The 17,106-nt window shown below is 37.4% G+C and overlaps 2 protein-coding genes and 1 pseudogene across 4 annotated transcripts in view; 1 reads left to right on the forward strand and 2 right to left on the reverse strand.

The window, feature by feature from the left end:
- The first annotated feature begins 699 nt into the window (after positions 1–699).
- On the forward strand, positions 700–7,390 carry LOC147515966 (uncharacterized). The gene is made up of 5 exons (XM_086593119.1): positions 700–907; positions 943–1,029; positions 6,143–6,208; positions 6,621–7,135; positions 7,229–7,390. The coding sequence occupies exons 4-5, from the start codon at positions 6,623–6,625 to the stop codon at positions 7,388–7,390; spliced, it is 675 nt and encodes a 224-aa protein (XP_086449245.1). The 5' UTR covers positions 700–907; positions 943–1,029; positions 6,143–6,208; positions 6,621–6,622.
- Positions 4,237–4,877, reverse strand: LOC147515967 (indole-3-pyruvate monooxygenase YUCCA2 pseudogene; annotated as a pseudogene).
- Positions 7,391–16,284: 8,894 nt separating the features above from the next.
- LOC147515968 (metal ion-binding protein) overlaps positions 16,285–17,106 on the reverse strand; it is a 31,119-nt gene continuing 30,297 nt past the window's right edge. For 2 of the 3 annotated variants that reach the window (XM_086588689.1, XM_086588690.1), the window contains exon 19: positions 16,285–16,754. In XM_086588689.1, coding sequence (XP_086444815.1) covers positions 16,622–16,754 — 133 coding nt within the window. In that variant the 3' untranslated portion in view covers positions 16,285–16,621. The remainder of the gene's footprint in view (positions 16,755–17,106) is intronic. The other variant, XR_015210847.1, reaches the window with a different exon arrangement.

Genomic DNA, 17,106 nt, shown 5'->3' on the forward strand with positions numbered 1-17,106 from the left:
TTTGACTTAAAAACGGATTGATGTGGATTGAAAAGGGTGCTATATTGGGCGCCACTAAAATTAGATCGGGCAGCCTCCAGCCCAAGCCCAAACAACAAAGTCCAAACAATAAAGCCCAGTACACCCCCACCAAATCGCAAACCGGAAAAACCTATTCTTTCGGTCATCTCTCTCGCACAAAACCCTTCGACAAATTATCGCGAAACCTAACCAAAAAAATCCAAAATGCGAATTGAAGCAATCCAATCGCGAAATTGAAACAATCCAATTGAACCTTCGACGATCCAATTGAAACAATCCATAAACAATCCAATTGAAACAGTTCAGTTCCATAAACAATAGCAAAATTGAACCCGAAAGGTTTGTAGAAAGGGTGTTTGCTTTACTTTGAGAAATAAGTAGAAAGAAGCGGAAAGGGGAGCTCACGTTTTTTGGCTCCAGCTGCTCGCCTACACGCAGAAACCACGATCGTCGAACACCCCGACCATCAAGTCTCTCCTTATGGGAATGTGATGTTTTAATTAATTCAGGTTAGTTCTTCTTAATTTTAATTTGATGAGTTATGGGAATGTGATGTTTGTCTTGTTCATCTTTATATAATATGAGAAAATGAGAGATCGAATTTCCTATATATTTTCTTCGAGAGAAACTGAAAAAGAGAATCAATGCATTGAAAGTGAACAACAAAAGATTTTTTTTTAAGGGTTATCACACATTCCTTGATTTATTCCTTGGTCTTGTTTTAGTTCTAAAAGATTTCTTCCATAATAGCAGAAAATAATAATAGTAAAAATAAAAGGAGTTTTGAAGACATGCAATCACAAACCAAGATGGTTGTTGTTAGTCAAGAACCAGTTTTTAAGAAACAAAATGGTTCTCATTCTGTTAAAAGTTTTGATCCCAGAAGGTTTGGTAATTGATATACTTTTAATGGTTTTGTAGTTATCAGAAGAAGGTGTATGAGGTGGCGAGAAGGAGGTCTTGTTCAGCTTTAGGGAGGACGTAGTCGAGCTTTTTGAATATTTGGAGGTAGAAATTCTCAACATTTTCCTATCCTTTGTTTGAGCAATGAGCATTTGCTTTGAACTTTTAGGTTTTTACCTCTAAACAGAGTAGCAGACTAGAAGCGATAAACAATAAAACTATTGGTAGTGGTCTGGCATTTTTTTATTGGTAGAGAATATTGTTTCGTCTGGCATTTTTTATTTCTAGTGTGGATTTATACTTCTGTTTAGATTTCCATCCAATTTGTTGGTCTTCAGGTCTTGATCTTCGTACACTTTGAGTTGGTAGACAAGCACTTCATGTCTATCTCCTTTTGTCAAATTCTATTGACTTTATTGACAAGTTATAGCAACATTAGCTCGGTATATTTCTTTTTTTTTTGGAGGGGTTGCCCAATCCAATTTGATGAGTGCCCGATCATTTCTTTGAACCTTATAAACAGAAAAAACTTGGTTATGCCATCAGTTAAAAAGAGGACAAAAAAGATGAATTGGCATACAATTCAACTAAAAATGATCCTGTACTTGTTCTATAGTTTATACAACATTTGTAGAGCACAGAGTTTCTTTTGCGTCCTTCAATAATGGCATATAAACTATCAGATTTCTTACAAACAAAATAATCATAAAGGAACTGAAAGGTATACCAATGTTGCATCATCAATGACTTCTTCCTCTCAGGACAAGTAGCCTCTTCTTTGCTAGAGCTTCCATTGTCAATCTCACCCTATAAGACGCAGTTGCAACAGCAGAAAAGAGAAGAAGTAGAATTTTCAAAAAAGGAATTATAACTAACCTCAATAGATTTAGGACAACAGAAACCCTCCAAAGATAAATAACCTTCCACCTGACGTGAAGCAGCCCCGAATGGCCTTGGATAAGGAACCCATGCCCATGGAGGAAACACAGGATAAATTACTTTCCATTTCTCACAGAGTGCTCTTGCATCGATGTTAAAGTCATTTTGAGAGTGTACCATCCCAACTAGAAGAGAAACCCATGTTTATTTGATATGTAATAACTTGAGCTAACTTAAAACAAGAAAAAAATATATCAGTATATAATAGTCATCATCACTTACAGATTATTGCCTGCTCAAAAGCTTATGAAAACGACAAATAAATGTTAAAAATCATTAATTTAGAGAAAACTTACTTAATGAAAGAAGTCGATCGTTTTTGTAATTTTTAAGGAAAAAAAATTTGGACCATTTCTCGATTTGTGCGTGTCATCCTTGCCCGGGCAAGGATGACACACACGTGTAAGTAATGAGAGTATTGAATGAGAGATCAAGTGTAGCATTTGAAAGTATTGAATGAGAGATCAAGAAACTTTCTTGGTGCAATACCAGGGCCAGGGTGCGTCATGGGTTCCCAACGACTTTAGGACAGGTCTTGGACATAGCTCAGTTGGAGCCTGACTACTTGGATCTGTTGGGGTAGCAAGGTTTCCTAAGACAAAGTTCTAGCGTTTCACGCTATGCATATTGGCTTGGTCTTTGTGCCATCAATATATTGCTTGTATGAACTTCTTATATAGGTGGAAAACTATATTTCCACTATAAACTTAAAGGGAACACTAGAAATTCTTCTCCAGAGACTGAGTATAGAAACTAGTCTTGGTCACATCCGTGACACCGTAGCTCAAATGACTGAAAAATTCATTGCTTTGAGTTTAACAGACTCTAGATTGCCTAAAGTATTTGATAAGAGCCCAAAACTGTAGTTTTAACCCCTTAATAATCATACTGTTAGACCAATTATGTGAATAATAAGTAAGAGTTAATACTGATTACGTGTTTTTATGCATTTTAGGCTTCAAAGTCCATTATGTGCAGAAATGTGCCACTTTAGCGAGATAAAGGAGCAAAAGTCAACAGAACTTCCGAATGCCATATCTTTGGACTCAGACCTCGGAATTGGGCCTACCTTATGTCAAAACGACCGGCTCGGAAAGAGCTTTGCAATGGTCCAAGCCTTGACCCAATCAGAGGAGCAGAAGTAGACGAAAAGTCTGTTGAAGCCGAATCTAGCTGAAGAGGCCTTTTTGGACTGAAAGAATTGGGTTTTGGGCCTGATTCTCTGGCCCAAAACATGGCTCCAAGCCCATGCACGATTTTTGGATCTGGATGTATAAAAACAAAAGCTTAGCTCATTGTTAATGGTAGATTTTTAGTAGAGAATTAGGGTACATAGCTTAGAATAGAAAGTAGCCATTAGAATAGCTTCTAGATCTAGATTTGATTGTTTTAATTAAGTTTAATTTCAAATCCAATTCTTGTTTAGATTAAACTATTAGAATCATTACTCTTAATTAGTTTGATTAATAAAATAGCTAGTTGTTAAATTTAGATTCTTGTCATTTACATTTGTGTTAGATCTGATTTCATTTATTGCTTGTCATTCAATTATTAGTTAGTAATTAGATTTTAATTATTGTTTAAATTAGATTAGTAAATTTCAATTCTTTATATCATGTTTAGTTTAGATTCAATGGGAAATGTTAGTTTGATGAATCAAGGCTAAAACCTCTGTTAGAGGGGTTGATGAAGCCTTGATGAAAACTTAGTTGTTAGTATAGAATTGTTTGTAGATTCTATTCCACTCTAGAAGGTCGTGTTTCGCCATGAGAATGGGTGGACGACCTCACATGCTAGTTAGTACTCGGTAGAAATGCCATGAACACTAGGGATTAGAACTCGAATTTCTTGCCGTAAGAACGTGAGAATCGAGATACAAGAATCTATACTAGGATATTAAGTTGGATTCGAGGTGGATTCAATTCCCCTCTAATCCTTTATCTAGATTCAAAAACAATCATATTTCCATAGCATTCGTAGTTTAAATTCAAATAATCAATTTCATATTGCATCGTAGTATAATTCCCCCTTAAGAAAGCTCTCATTGACTTAAGGTGACTAATTAGATTAGAGAACATCCATGCTAGAGCACTAGGGAGTGGAACGAATTCGTTACTCCACTCTATTTCGATAGACTTGAGAGTAGGAAACTTTGATAAAATAGACACGTAAGATTAGTTTTAGTTTACTTACGTTTTGAATTCATCGTTCATTTCGTAGGTAAACTATTCATTTTACATTTATCAGTATTCAAATTGCCCTAGCTGACTCTTGAAGCCTTTTTTTTCTTACCTTATAATTTCTCGAGGAATCATCATAGAACCATGTGATTGAGGAGTAATCAATTGAGCTTCCCTTTATAGCGCTGGAGGTTCATATCTCCATACGCCTGCTTCCACATCCCACAACCAAAACATTCTTTCCAGAAAACTCTTCACCGTTTTTATACGAACTCGTATGTAGAACTGGACCTTCAAAGTCATTCATTCCTTCAATCACTGAAACCACAGCCTCTAAGTTCTCTCCAGTTGCTACAACTAACCACCGACTAAGGTAACTAATCTCCTCCAATCCCACAGTTTTCACTCTCCATGATCCAAGAGTGTGATGATCATAGGCAGACTTTCTTGTTTGGTTGAACTGTGGCTCTAAACCGAATTTACTCACATAATAAGCATCTAAATAGTCCACACAGTGCCCTTTAGTTGGGTAAGTAGGGAACTTCGCCGGGAATGGCATGAAGGGTAGCTCACATAATTTTTTCGGAAGGTGAAGATGTAGTCGATCATAAGCCTTGCTCTTCCACAATGAAGCTATACAGTTAGCCCTCTCTACAATCACACTAGGAACTCCTCTTTCTTTAAGGCAGCTACAACAAAGAAGACCCGATGGGCGGCACCAACAATGATTGGACCTTGCACCAAAACACACCTTCCATTTTTCTTCATGGTCTCATCAAAAGGATCATGAACTCTTTTGCTTTCCACTTCTCTCAAGTAGTCCACAAATAGCATGAGAAGAACAGGTGTCAACTAACTACTTAACTAACTATCTAGTTGGCCGTGGGTGCTATTATAAAAGGAGAGAATCCCTATGAGTAGCCCGCTTAAGGCCGGACTCATTCCTTTCTACCGTTTCAAGGACAGAGCCAAAGTTCAAGAGAGACTTCAACCGTAAGCTAAGCGAGATGGTTTCGATTGAGATGATTTTATCAACTTGGAAATAAATGTATAGATATTTGGATGAAGGAAGAGTTGGAGGAGAGTTGCTTTCTATAACGTAAGGATCAAAGAATGAAGTTAAACTATAGAAAGGGAAGGGTAGTGTGATATGATAAAATACCCAGCAAAAAAATGATGTGATAAATATAAATTCGTTGAGTATATATATATATATATATATATATATATATATATATATATATAGACACTTCAACTATATTATATAAATGGTATTAACCAATGATCACCTCCCATATATTAAACCAACCAATAAAATAACGTCACTATATCTGTCAGAAGAGCGTGGGCACATCAATGGCTGGAGGTAAGATTATTAATATGCTAAACAAATTGGCTAATATGGATAATGACCATATCCTACATATATATTTGTGATTTTACGACTTTTGTTGTAAGAACTACGCTAGGTTGCAGCACGACTCCGAGTATACTTTCAGTGCCATTACCGACATCTATCACTCATTTAGTCAAGTCAATTAACAGAATAAATAGAAGACCTAGCATATTGTAGCAACTTTTTTGATGTAGATGGTCTGATCCCTTGTTGTAATCTTGAACTATATTTGTGCGAACGGAATTTTCCTCAGTTCATATTCCCCATGACATCTTGAAACAAGTAACTACCATGAAGAAGTGCTAGCTACTAGTAACATGACTTGGACTGCATTTAATTTGCATAAGCTGAAGACTTGAAGCTACTTTTGTTAGAGATTATTTTACATTCTATAAAGTTCTCCATTTTAGTAATAATACGCTTAGAGAAATACTAGCATCTAAGGGGTAGCATGGTGATACCCCCAAACATGTGATTTAGGGCCCCGTTTAAAAATTAAAAAATGAGTTGCTTTACATCTTGTTGCTAAACTTTCATAGTGCTCATCTTTCATACCTAGTATTTTCCTTTAGGGCCTGATGTTATAAGAGAAGATACTTTTACCATTTTATGATTAGTGTTTCTGTACATTCTATTACTCACCTTTCATATTGCTTATGTTATTGAGTCTTGACTAATGAGTAATGACCTTGATCACATACAGCTTTTACGAGTACTTGCTTAAGGTCTGGATACAGGGGAACAAAACTGAAGCGGTAAAGCATTATAGGTGAGAAGCTCTTTCTTTGGTTATCAAATTTATTGAATGTACAATCAAGGTGGTTTTTTTGGGTGGTTTCCCCTATGCTTAACGAGGGACAAAAATTGTATTATGGGTTGAATATTTTATAGGGTGTTATGTACATATGGTTGTTGGAAGGATGTCATTATTGATTTTCAGGTTATGACAGGTTTAAGTATACGAAATGTTGACTAAACAAAGGAAACTCTGCCCAAAATTCGATAGAATTTGGATAGTGTAACGCCTCATTCTATTTCTTCATATATACTTGGAGTTATCATAGCAAGCTTATAAGTATATTAGTTTTACGACTGGGATGATCTATTTTTTCTTGTGGTTTTCTTTGTACATTGTTTATTTAAATATGGTTTACTAATACTTGTTTTATTTTTCTTTATAGCGATGGGTCCTCGATCAAAGAATGTGAAGAATGTAGCGAAAACTACATTCAAGGGTGTTAAGAAATTGTTTGGTGACGGTTCCTCTAGCGGTGACGCAGTTGGAAGAAAAAGGCATAGGGCAGACGGCTTAACGACATCAGCGCGTAGAGGGGACCATTTGGAAAAAGAGGTTCCTGAGGTTCCTGAGGTTGATTCGTTTAGTGAAGATAGTGTAGATAGTGATACTAATGTAGGTTTAGATGTAGGTTTAGATGTAGGTTTAGACAAAGGGAATAGTATAGTAGAAGAGGAGAGTGAGGAGAGTGAGGAGGAGGATGAGCAGGATGATGATGTTGAAGAATATGTGGTAGAAGATGTACCACCAGTGGAAGAAGCACCTCCGGTATTGGATTTCGTAAGAAAATTCAATGATGATTTGGAGTTTCAAAGAGGTGTGTATAGGGAAGGCCCGTATGAGTCAGAGTTGTTGTATGACTATGCGGTGCATGTCGCTCGCGATGTTTGGGAGAGAAGGGTAATATTTTGTTTTTCTTGTGCACTTTGATTTTCTTTTACAAAATCTTTTGTTTCTGTTCATATATATCTAATGCGTGCTCGGTTGTTTCAGGAGGATCGCGGAGCGTTGAAGTGTGTTTCACACTTAGCGAAGTTATCCCAATGGAATTTCAAAAATGAATGTGAAAGGTCTCAGAGATTTGTCGCGATTGAGAAGGATTTGGGTTGTTTGATCTCGTGGAAGGTTATCACGAGCATATGGATCCACCATTGATCTCTGCGTTTGTGGAGAGATGGCATCCGGAGACCAACACCTTCCATATGCCAGTTGGGGAGATGACTGTGACTTTGGACGATGTTGTCCAAATCTGTGGAGTCCCTGATTAGAGGAAGAGCGGTGCAAAGGACAAATGAGAACTTACAACAATCGATAAAGCTCTTACATCTTGGTCCGGGGCTCCTATTGATTTGATTAGGGCGGAGATGGAAGCTAGCGGGTTCACTTCAAAAGTAAGGCTAGAATTCATCGAAGCATTTTGCGAACAAGGTTCATGATAGCCCTATATGTGTGACGCTTTGGGAATGTGGTAGAGAAGGCCTCGAAGTTTCGGGATGTTCAACGGATCGTTAGAGCTTTTATTCGTTTTTCTTTGGATGTGCCGCTTTTCGACAAGTCCGATTTGGAGTGCCTATATGTTATCTCGAGGCCGTTGTTGAAATTGATTGAGATAGAAGAGTATGCATGGGGTGCAGCAATTTTGGTGTTTTTATATAGAGGTCTCGGGGCTGCCACATGTGCGAAGGTGAAAGGGGTTACAGGCTATATGACTCTTCTACAGGTAAAACTTGAGTATTTTAGAGTTTATTTTTTTTAATGTTAATTTTATTACTCTATCAATATGTTAACTATTTGTGTATATCTAGGCATGGATCTATGAGTATTTTCCGGTATTCATGACAGTCCCAAACTTCAACTATATCTCGTCTCAGCCGCGTGCTCATAGACACATCCCAGTCGCTCTACACTATTACGACACAACGTATGCATTGCAGTTTTATCGAGCGATAATTGATGATTTGAATGAGTTTAATGTAAGTATTAAATTCAATGACAATTTGGTATTTAAGTTTGTTTATATTTATTTTTTAGTAATTGATCATTAGAGTTGTTAATGACACATTTGATTTTGTTTTAGGTTGTTTGGCATCCCTACAAAAATATCAGAGATACAAACCCGATCGATGACATTGCATTTTTTGAGGGATTGCTATGTTTTTTCAACATTGTCGAGCTTTTACTGCCGCAAGAGGGTGGTGCGTCGGTTGGGTCGCGTGCAACTTGTACCTAAAGATCCTCCAATGCCAAATTGGAGAACAAGAACTGTGGCAGGACGCGGGTATGAGGTGAGCTGGACTAATATTGGGCCACTTTACTGGGAGTCGTGGCAGAATCACGTGATCCAACTCTACAACCGAGGACCTATTTCGTCTTATCCATGGGAGTGTCATCAAAACTACATGACTTGGTATGCGAGGAATTCTCATGTAGTTTTGGTGAACCCTGAGCTTCTTCCTATTCATCCCTCCCTGGAGACACTGCCTAACTGTTCACCGATTGTAAGTATTGTGATTTTTAATTGAGTTTTCTTTAACTGTGATTTTTTGCATTCGATTGGTAACTTATCTTGATTTTTCTTTTTTTAAACGTAATCCGGCGTCATCGATGAAACCAGTCGTTTGCTAGAGAGAGGTCTGCAATTGGCTGGGAATGATATGCCAGAGGAAGCAAGGTCCTCCTTCGAACAGGCGTAAAACTTGACTAGGTGCAAGTACATTGGTAGGCGCTATAGTTGATTTGTTTTAGTTTAGGGTTTGTAACTTTGTAATTTAGTTTGATGGATGTAATTTGTTTCAGTTTAGGGTTTGTAATTTTGTTAACTTCGAATGAATTGATGGATATGATGTTTTCATGAATGTTGGATGTTTGAATGGATGAATGATGTTTAATGTTTGAATGGAATTTAATGAATATGTATGGATGAATTTGATGAATGAGAGTGTTTGATATCTTATGTTTGAATGGAAAAGTGGAATTTGATGAATATGAATGGATGAATTTGATGAATGAGAGTGTTTGATATTTGATGTTTGAATGGAAAAGTGGAATTTGATGAATATGAAAGTGTTGTAAAAACAAAACGAATTTTGAAATTTTTTTTTTCCAAACGACCCAGCCGCATCGTTTGGCATAAAGACCGAACGACCTCAGCAGATCGTTTTTCCTTTATACCAAACGCCACAGCAGATCGTTCTCTTTTAATCTCAAACGACCCACCCACATCGTTTGGTCTAAAGGCCAAACGACATGGCCACATCGTTTGGTCTAAAGCCCAAACGACATGGACACATCGTTTGGTCTAAAGGCCAAACGACTTGTTCATGTCGTTTTTCTTTAATCCCAAACGATGTGGCTGGGTCGTTTGGGACTAAAGCCAAACGACTTGACCGTGTAGTTTCGGTCATTATTGACAACATACGAACATTATTTCAAATCACTCGATTGCCGTCCGAATCAACTAGTCGATCACTCGATTGCCATCCGAATCAACTTAGTCGATCATTCGATTTCAAAATCACTCGATTGACATCCGAATCAACTTAGTCGATCGCTCTATTTCCAAATCACTCGATTGCCGTCCGAATCAACTTAATCGATCACTCGATTTCCAAATCAAATCAAATAAAAGTCCTAACATTATTTCCAAATAACATAAAAATCAAATCAAATTACACTTGTTCCAAATTACATCAAAATATCAAATTACATCAATATATCACTTAGTCGATCGCTCGATTTCAAAATCACTCGATTGCCGTCCGAATCAACTTAGTCGATTACTCGATTTCCAAATCAAATCAAATAAAAGCCCTAACATTGATAACATAAAAATCAAATCAAATTACACTTGTTCCAAATTACATCAAAATACAAATTACATCAAAATATCATATCGACAACATACAAACAACTTAGTCGATAACATGTACTGTTGGGTCTTCAACGAGCTCCTTTTCTCATATTAAATTGGGAATGTTTAATGCCATAAATTGCAATTGCCTTGCTGTCAAGGCCAAATTCCAACTGTCAGCAATATCATATCGAGCTCTAAGCCATTGGCATCATGACATGGAGGAACCGGACAATCTTCAACAAGTTCAACATTGATAAAATAATTTCCACCAACATGTCACTACCCAACACTTGGGTCACTCTCTCAGGATTTGCTTGGGTTCTCAGCGGCATGAGAAGGAAGCACTGACGAGCTCCTAAATGCATAAGGACAACATTAAATCTTGAAGCAAATAAGTATCCAAAGAAAAGGCATGCTCATCCACTTATTTAAGGGTGCAGAACCTTCTTCATGTAGGATTTCCTTCATCGAATAAAAACCTCACTTTGATTGTACAAAGTACAATAAAGGGGAGGTTGTCGAGAAGCTCTTCGCACAACTCCCTTCTCATCTGTGGCCATTCTTCTTGACTTCTTCCTAATGCAATGCAGAAAGCTCTATAACCGCAGTTTGCCATCGCCAACGGGGTCATGGACTCTAACAATGTATTTATGCATTTCTTCAGAATATCCAACCCGTAATCCTTAGGACCCCTCGTCTTTCCAAAGTCTAAGCCATCTCTCACATTTCGTGGTGTGTTTTTTGGAGAGAAGGCTTATTTCGTGGTGTGGTTGTTTTTTGGTGTTTTGGGAGAAGGTTTATTTCTTGGTGTGGTTGTTTTGGTGTTTTTGGAGAAGGCTTATTTGTTGGTGTGGTGTGGATGTTTTGGGTTGGTAGTTTTGGAGAAGACTTCTTTCTTGGTGTAGTGTGGGTGTTTGGGTGGGTGTTAGTGTTTGGTTGTGACGTGAGACCCACTCTTCATGGTCACGTTGAGAATGTTCAAAATAAGATGGATCTCGCTTTGAAGAGTTATCATCTCCGGTTTGAAGCTTTCAGCTGCAGACCACCTTCGGCCGACCTTTGGTTTTGCTTCTTCACAAGGCGGTACTAGCCATGTACTTTTGGTACGGCAATCTCCATAAGCTTCCTAATCATAACCCTCGCTTCTTCTTTGAAACCATTGCAAACCTATTCATGAACAAGTCCATCGAAGGTGCAACATCGGGACCAACACCCACTGACACATTGGGAGAAGCAGACAATGTTTTCCAAAAGGGGTCGATAGTAGTCAAAGGGATGGACCGCTCTTGTTTTTCAAACTCAATTAATTCATGAGCACATGGCAGTCCATGGCTCGTACGCAAATAACACCAACACCTTATCTCTCCATCTTTAACACGCTTTACGCGGGTATCTATTTCTTCAAATAACAAGTCTAAACACTTGCGTGAGACAAGGTCTCTGAGTTCACGAAACAAAGGAATCCGGTGGTGGTGCTGAGTTACAATCATACTTCTCTCGAAGGTAGCTCTAATCTCGGACATCTGGATCTCTAGAATCGGGTGGATTAAGCTAAACATACTCAAAAAATCATGACAGTTTGCATTTCCTAGTACACGCTTCACCGAAAGCATGAGACCCTTCAACTCTATTGGTCGTTGTACTCCCCAAAGTGATTGTGTTGGTCAGTCCCAACAACATACGAATCGATCCCCGCGGAGGAAACCAAGTCTCGCAAATAACAAACAAAATTGGAGTACTCAACCCTCGTAATATTTTTCCAAAGCATCCCATCTATTTGGAAAATAACCTCGTCTTCGATTTGACTACGGTGTTCCACGCAGAACGGGCCTTCTCTACAAGTTCTGTAGTTGGAAAAATATCGTAACATTTTGAAAGGACGCACGTAGCGATATGCCATCTACATAGATGCTTGTGTGTGTTAGGGGAAACTCTGTCAGCGGCACTCATCAAGGCTAAGTCCCTGTCAGACACGATCACAGATGGGCTTATATCACCAAGCAAGCCACTAAAATGATGCAGGGCCCACTCATAGTCGACTGTTGTTTCAGACTGAAACAGCACCTGACACACGGTGAAAGATTTCCACGTTGAAGTCACCCCTACAAACTGTACGAAAGGCCACCGATACCTGTTAGTTTTGTAGGTAGCGTCTAACATGAAAACTATTGGAAAAGTCCGAGCCAACTTAACACCTTCTGGATGGGCCCATAACAATCCCGTTATCTCCTCGGTATTCTCATCCTGTCTCAACTCCTCAAAATAATGTTCTTTTGCTAACAACTCATGCAATCTCTACAATTGTGTGAGACCATTCATATCCAATTTCCTCACCTTCTGCCTTGCAGTGTAGACTTGGGATATACTAGAGATGTTATCATGATACCTATTCTTGATGGAATCCAATATTTGTTTAGGTTTTATTCCACACTTACTCATCTCGACAAATACTTTCGAACTCGAACGGTTAGTCGAAAGTAGCAAATGCATGTCCTTCAAGGGTCTTCGCCAATGGATGGTTGTAAACACCATTAAGAACGACAATTTTCCAACTATCGACGGCCGATTGAAAACACCTTTTAACTTAAATGGACATCCCGATTTCTTGGTTCCCGACCTTCTCTTATTAGCCCTCTCTTAGCTTCCTTCCTTCTTGTGTGACCGATACACACCCGAAAGCACTTTCAAGCCAAATTCAATCTTGCTCTTCGGTTTCTTTTTGGCACACTCGACTTTTCAATGACCACAACAACATTAACTTGTCTTCCTCTAGCGGTTGCCCAACCGATTGCCTCGCTACGTGTATGAAAGACCTAAACACATAAAAAACAACAACTATTATTAATACACTAATAAAATTATATTTAGAAAAATTTTAAAAAAAAATGAAATCAATGCCTACTCAATCATACCTCTTCCGTAGTAAAAAAAATCTGTTGTATCACTTAAAATCGGTTGACAATCCACATCATTCGAGTTTGCAGAGGATCGGTTCCCGGATAGCGGCAAAGAATTCTACATATAGAAGAATAAAACAAGAGTCTCAAACAATTTGCATTTAGTTTCAAAGTCACAAAAAAAAAACTTTTAATTAAATTTAGTCCAAACGACCCAGCCATGTAGTTTCATAGAGGGTCCAAACGACCCGGCCATGTAGTTCTATAGTGTCCCCAAACGACCTGGAGAAGTCGTTCTATAGTTTTACCAAACGACCCAGCCATGTAGTCCTATAGTGTAATCAAACAACCCGGACATGTCGTTCTGTAGTGTTCTCAAACTACACCGCCATGTCGTTCTGTAGTGTTCTCAAACTACACGACCATGTCGTTTGATAGTGTTCCCAAACGACCCAGCCATGTCATTTGGGCTCGGGTTTTGCATTTATTCATTTTGCATCCATTCATTCATTCATTCATTCAATCAAGTGTTTTGTATTCATTTTAATCAAGTGTTACCTCATTATTTAGGTTTGCACTTTGTCGTCGACGATTTCTCGGCATTTCATTTGCTCGACTTGTCGCATCTTCAAATTCTTCACCTTGACCTTCAACATTTTGTTCCACTTCTTCACTTTCAACATATCTTCTATTTTCTCTTTTTCTAATTTGTTGTTCTTCTTTAATTTGTTGTTGTACCTCAAACATTACCTAAAATACTTCTTCTTCATCTTCATGTTCCATTTAGAGAAACTTGAGTATGTAGAGAAACTTGAGTATTCTATGTAAACCCTAAACTCTAAACTGAGTGAATGAGTATTCTATATATATTTGAAATTTTGATATATTTCGAATAATTGAGTGAAATATATTTGTAAACCCCCCAAACTAGTTTATTATTTACAATTGAATAAAAAAAATGGAAAATAACAAGTTTAGATATAAAACAAATTATTATTTTAGATTTGGATAATTGAGTGAAATATGTTTGAAATTAATTTTTTTTTATGTCGGTACGAAATTTGTAAACCCTAAACCCTAAACCCAAACCCCCAAACTAGTTTATGATTCAAAATTTGAAAAAGAAAATAATAAATAATAAGTTTATAAATAAAACAAATTATTATTTTGAATAATTAAGTAAAATATGTTAGCACGAAATTTGTAAACAACTCTAAACCCTAAACCCTAAATCTCAACCTAGTTTATGATTCACAATTTTAAAAATAAAATAAAAAATAACAAGTTTAGATATAAAACAAATTATTATTTCAAATAATTAAGTGAAATATGTTGGTACGAAATTTCTAAACCCTGAACTCTGAACTCTAAACCCCAAACTAGTTTATGATTCACAATTGAAAAAATAATAATAATAACAAGTTTAGATATAAAACAAATTATTATTTTAGATTTTATAGCATGTTTGATTACATGTTTTAACTTGGTTATAAAGATACTATGTCACGAAATTTCTAAACCCTGAACTCTGAACTCCGAACCCCAAACCCCAAACTAGTTTATGATTAACAATTGAAAAAATAATAATAATAACAAGTTTAGATATAAAACAAATTATTATTTTAGATTTTAGCATGTTTGATTACATGTTTTAACTTGGTTATAAAGATACTATGTCATAACAGATAAAGAGTGTAGAGTGCATGTAGTTTTATTGATGTAATTGTGTTGTTTCTAACCCAATTTTTTAAATTGGATTTCAATTTTTCTAATTCAATTGAAATCGTTTGAGTGCGTGTCCACGTCGTTTGAGTGTACACTCAAACACGTGACCAAGTCGTTTGAGTCTATACTCAAATTACATGTCCAAGTCGTTTGAGTGTATACTCAAAAACTACATGGACAAGTCGTTTGAGTGTTACTCACACTAACACACAAACTACGCGGCCATATCGTTCGCGGCCATATCGTTTGAGTGTACACTCAAACTACGCGGCCATGTCGTTTGAGCGTACACTCAAACTACGCGGCCATGTCGTTTGAGCGTACACTCAAACTACGCGGCCATGTCGTTTGAGTGTATACTCAAACTACATGGACCCGTCGTTTGAGTGTTACTCACACTAACACTCAAACTACTGGCGGCCATGTTGTTTGAGTGTACACTCAAACTACGCGATCATGTAGTTTGAGTGTACACTCAAAGCGACATGGCGCCGCGTAGTTTGAGTGTTAGTGTGAGTAACACTCAAACGACGTGTCCATGTAGTTTGAGTGTACACTTAAACGACATGGCCGCGTAGTTTGAGTGTAAACTCAAACGACATGGCCGCGTAGTTTGAGTGTTAGTGTGAGTAACACTCAAACGACTTGTCCATATCGTTTGAGTATACACTCAAACGACTTGGCCATGTAGTTTGAGTGTAACTCAAACTAACACTCAAACGACTTGGCTAAGTCGTTTGTGTTTACATTCAAACGACATGGTGATGTCGTTTCTGTTTACACTCAAACGACATGACCATGTCATTTGAGTGTAAACAGAAACGACTCGTCCAAGTCGTTTGAGTGTACACTTGTAAACAGAAACGACCCGGAGAGTTCGTTTTGGCGATACCGGTTGAATTGGTTGCTGGGCTTGGGCTTTAATGGCAAACTTGTAATATGGCAAATTTGTAAAATTTCTTTTTTTTTGAGAGGTTGCCCAATCCAATTTGATGAGTGCCCATTGAAAATTGTTTAAAAGTGACCCGAACAAATCTGAACTATAATATGCGTAGATCTAGGGTGCGCAAAGTGTATGGGTCCACTGTGTTTAGGGCATTTATTCCGGTTTTATCCTTCAAAATGTGTGGTCGAAAATCGTGCACATACCAAATTTGGGTGAACCTGCGCACTTTAAAAGGTCAACAAAAAAGTTGGTACACATGTCAATAAGACAGCTTCTTTAACTAATTGGCTAGCCTTGCCTACGCCCCTTATAAGTAGTAGAGATGGGGCAGAAACCCTCCCTTTTTGGATGGAATGAAACATTTCTCGTTAACAAAATGATGCAAATTAAAATTTACGATTGGAGGAAAACATCTTCAAAGCTACTTAAGCAAAACAAGCATGTTGCTCTAATAAATCCATTTTCGGACACGATTTATATTAACTTGAGTTAACTCCAAATCAGCTAACGCCTGGCCATGTATTCTTTCGTGGTCCTCACTCATTCTGAATCTCTAGTCATAAATTCTTCTGATTTGCACGTTACCAGTTTACACTACGAAAAGTTATGTAAGCGATACACAACGAAAAGAAAATGAAATAGTGTAGTTGATTAAGCAATTTTTATTGCATATTCACAATTTTCTTTAATATTAAATATTTTACATGCCAATTACGAACACCAAGCTTTATTTCTGTCAAGAATATCAAAATAATAGTAAAAAATATTGACAAACTATAATGGACTTGCATGCTGAACATGTGGGAGATGCATCAAACATACTGACTTGAAAGAAAAGCTTTCTCCATACCAGGCGACCCCCACTATGTCCTCTCTGTTATAGACCTTTTTTCTCTTTGTTTTACTGGTTAATATTCAGTTATATACCCAAGGATGCATAAACTCACTGAACAGTCGAATGCCTATCATTTGTCAATCCTCAGATTATAGCACAGGTGGCCAAGTTCGGGCCTTGCTTCCATCCAGGTCGTGAAGCTCATCTGATTCACGGAAGTGCAGTAGAGGTAAGCTTGAAAAGTGATCAGAAAGAAGTACCGCCTGCATATGGAGAGAAAGTATATCACAGAAATCGTATTAATTATTAAAGGATCACAATCATCCTTACGTCAATAACAAGGAAAGAATACCCTTTGCAAGGGACTTAAATCAACGGAGAGAAAGAAGCACATGCATATATATGGGGTCATAATATCCATCACAATTAGAGCCTTCAATTTATCATGGAGAGAGCGCATGAAGTTTGCATGCCAACTATTCATAGAGTTATGGGTATTAAGACGAAGGAACTTAATAAAATTAAAAGACAGTATTCACTACTTTTCACGTAATAGGAAGAAGTAGAAATGTGTAAAGAGGCCTTCTGAAGAACTAAAGATGAGTAAGTCTAACA

This window comes from Coptis chinensis, chromosome 2 (genome assembly GCF_015680905.1).
Source record: "Coptis chinensis isolate HL-2020 chromosome 2, ASM1568090v1, whole genome shotgun sequence".
Taxonomy (NCBI): Eukaryota; Viridiplantae; Streptophyta; class Magnoliopsida; order Ranunculales; family Ranunculaceae; genus Coptis; species Coptis chinensis.

Excerpts from the sequence above, each read along its gene's own strand:
- LOC147515966 (XM_086593119.1), top strand. The coding sequence starts at position 6,623 with ATGGGTCCTCGATCAAAGAATGTGAAGAATGTAGCGAAAACTACATTC. Across the intron at positions 7,136-7,228 it reads GCGATGTTTGGGAGAGAAGG|GAGGATCGCGGAGCGTTGAA; the intron begins GTAATATTTTGT and ends CGGTTGTTTCAG.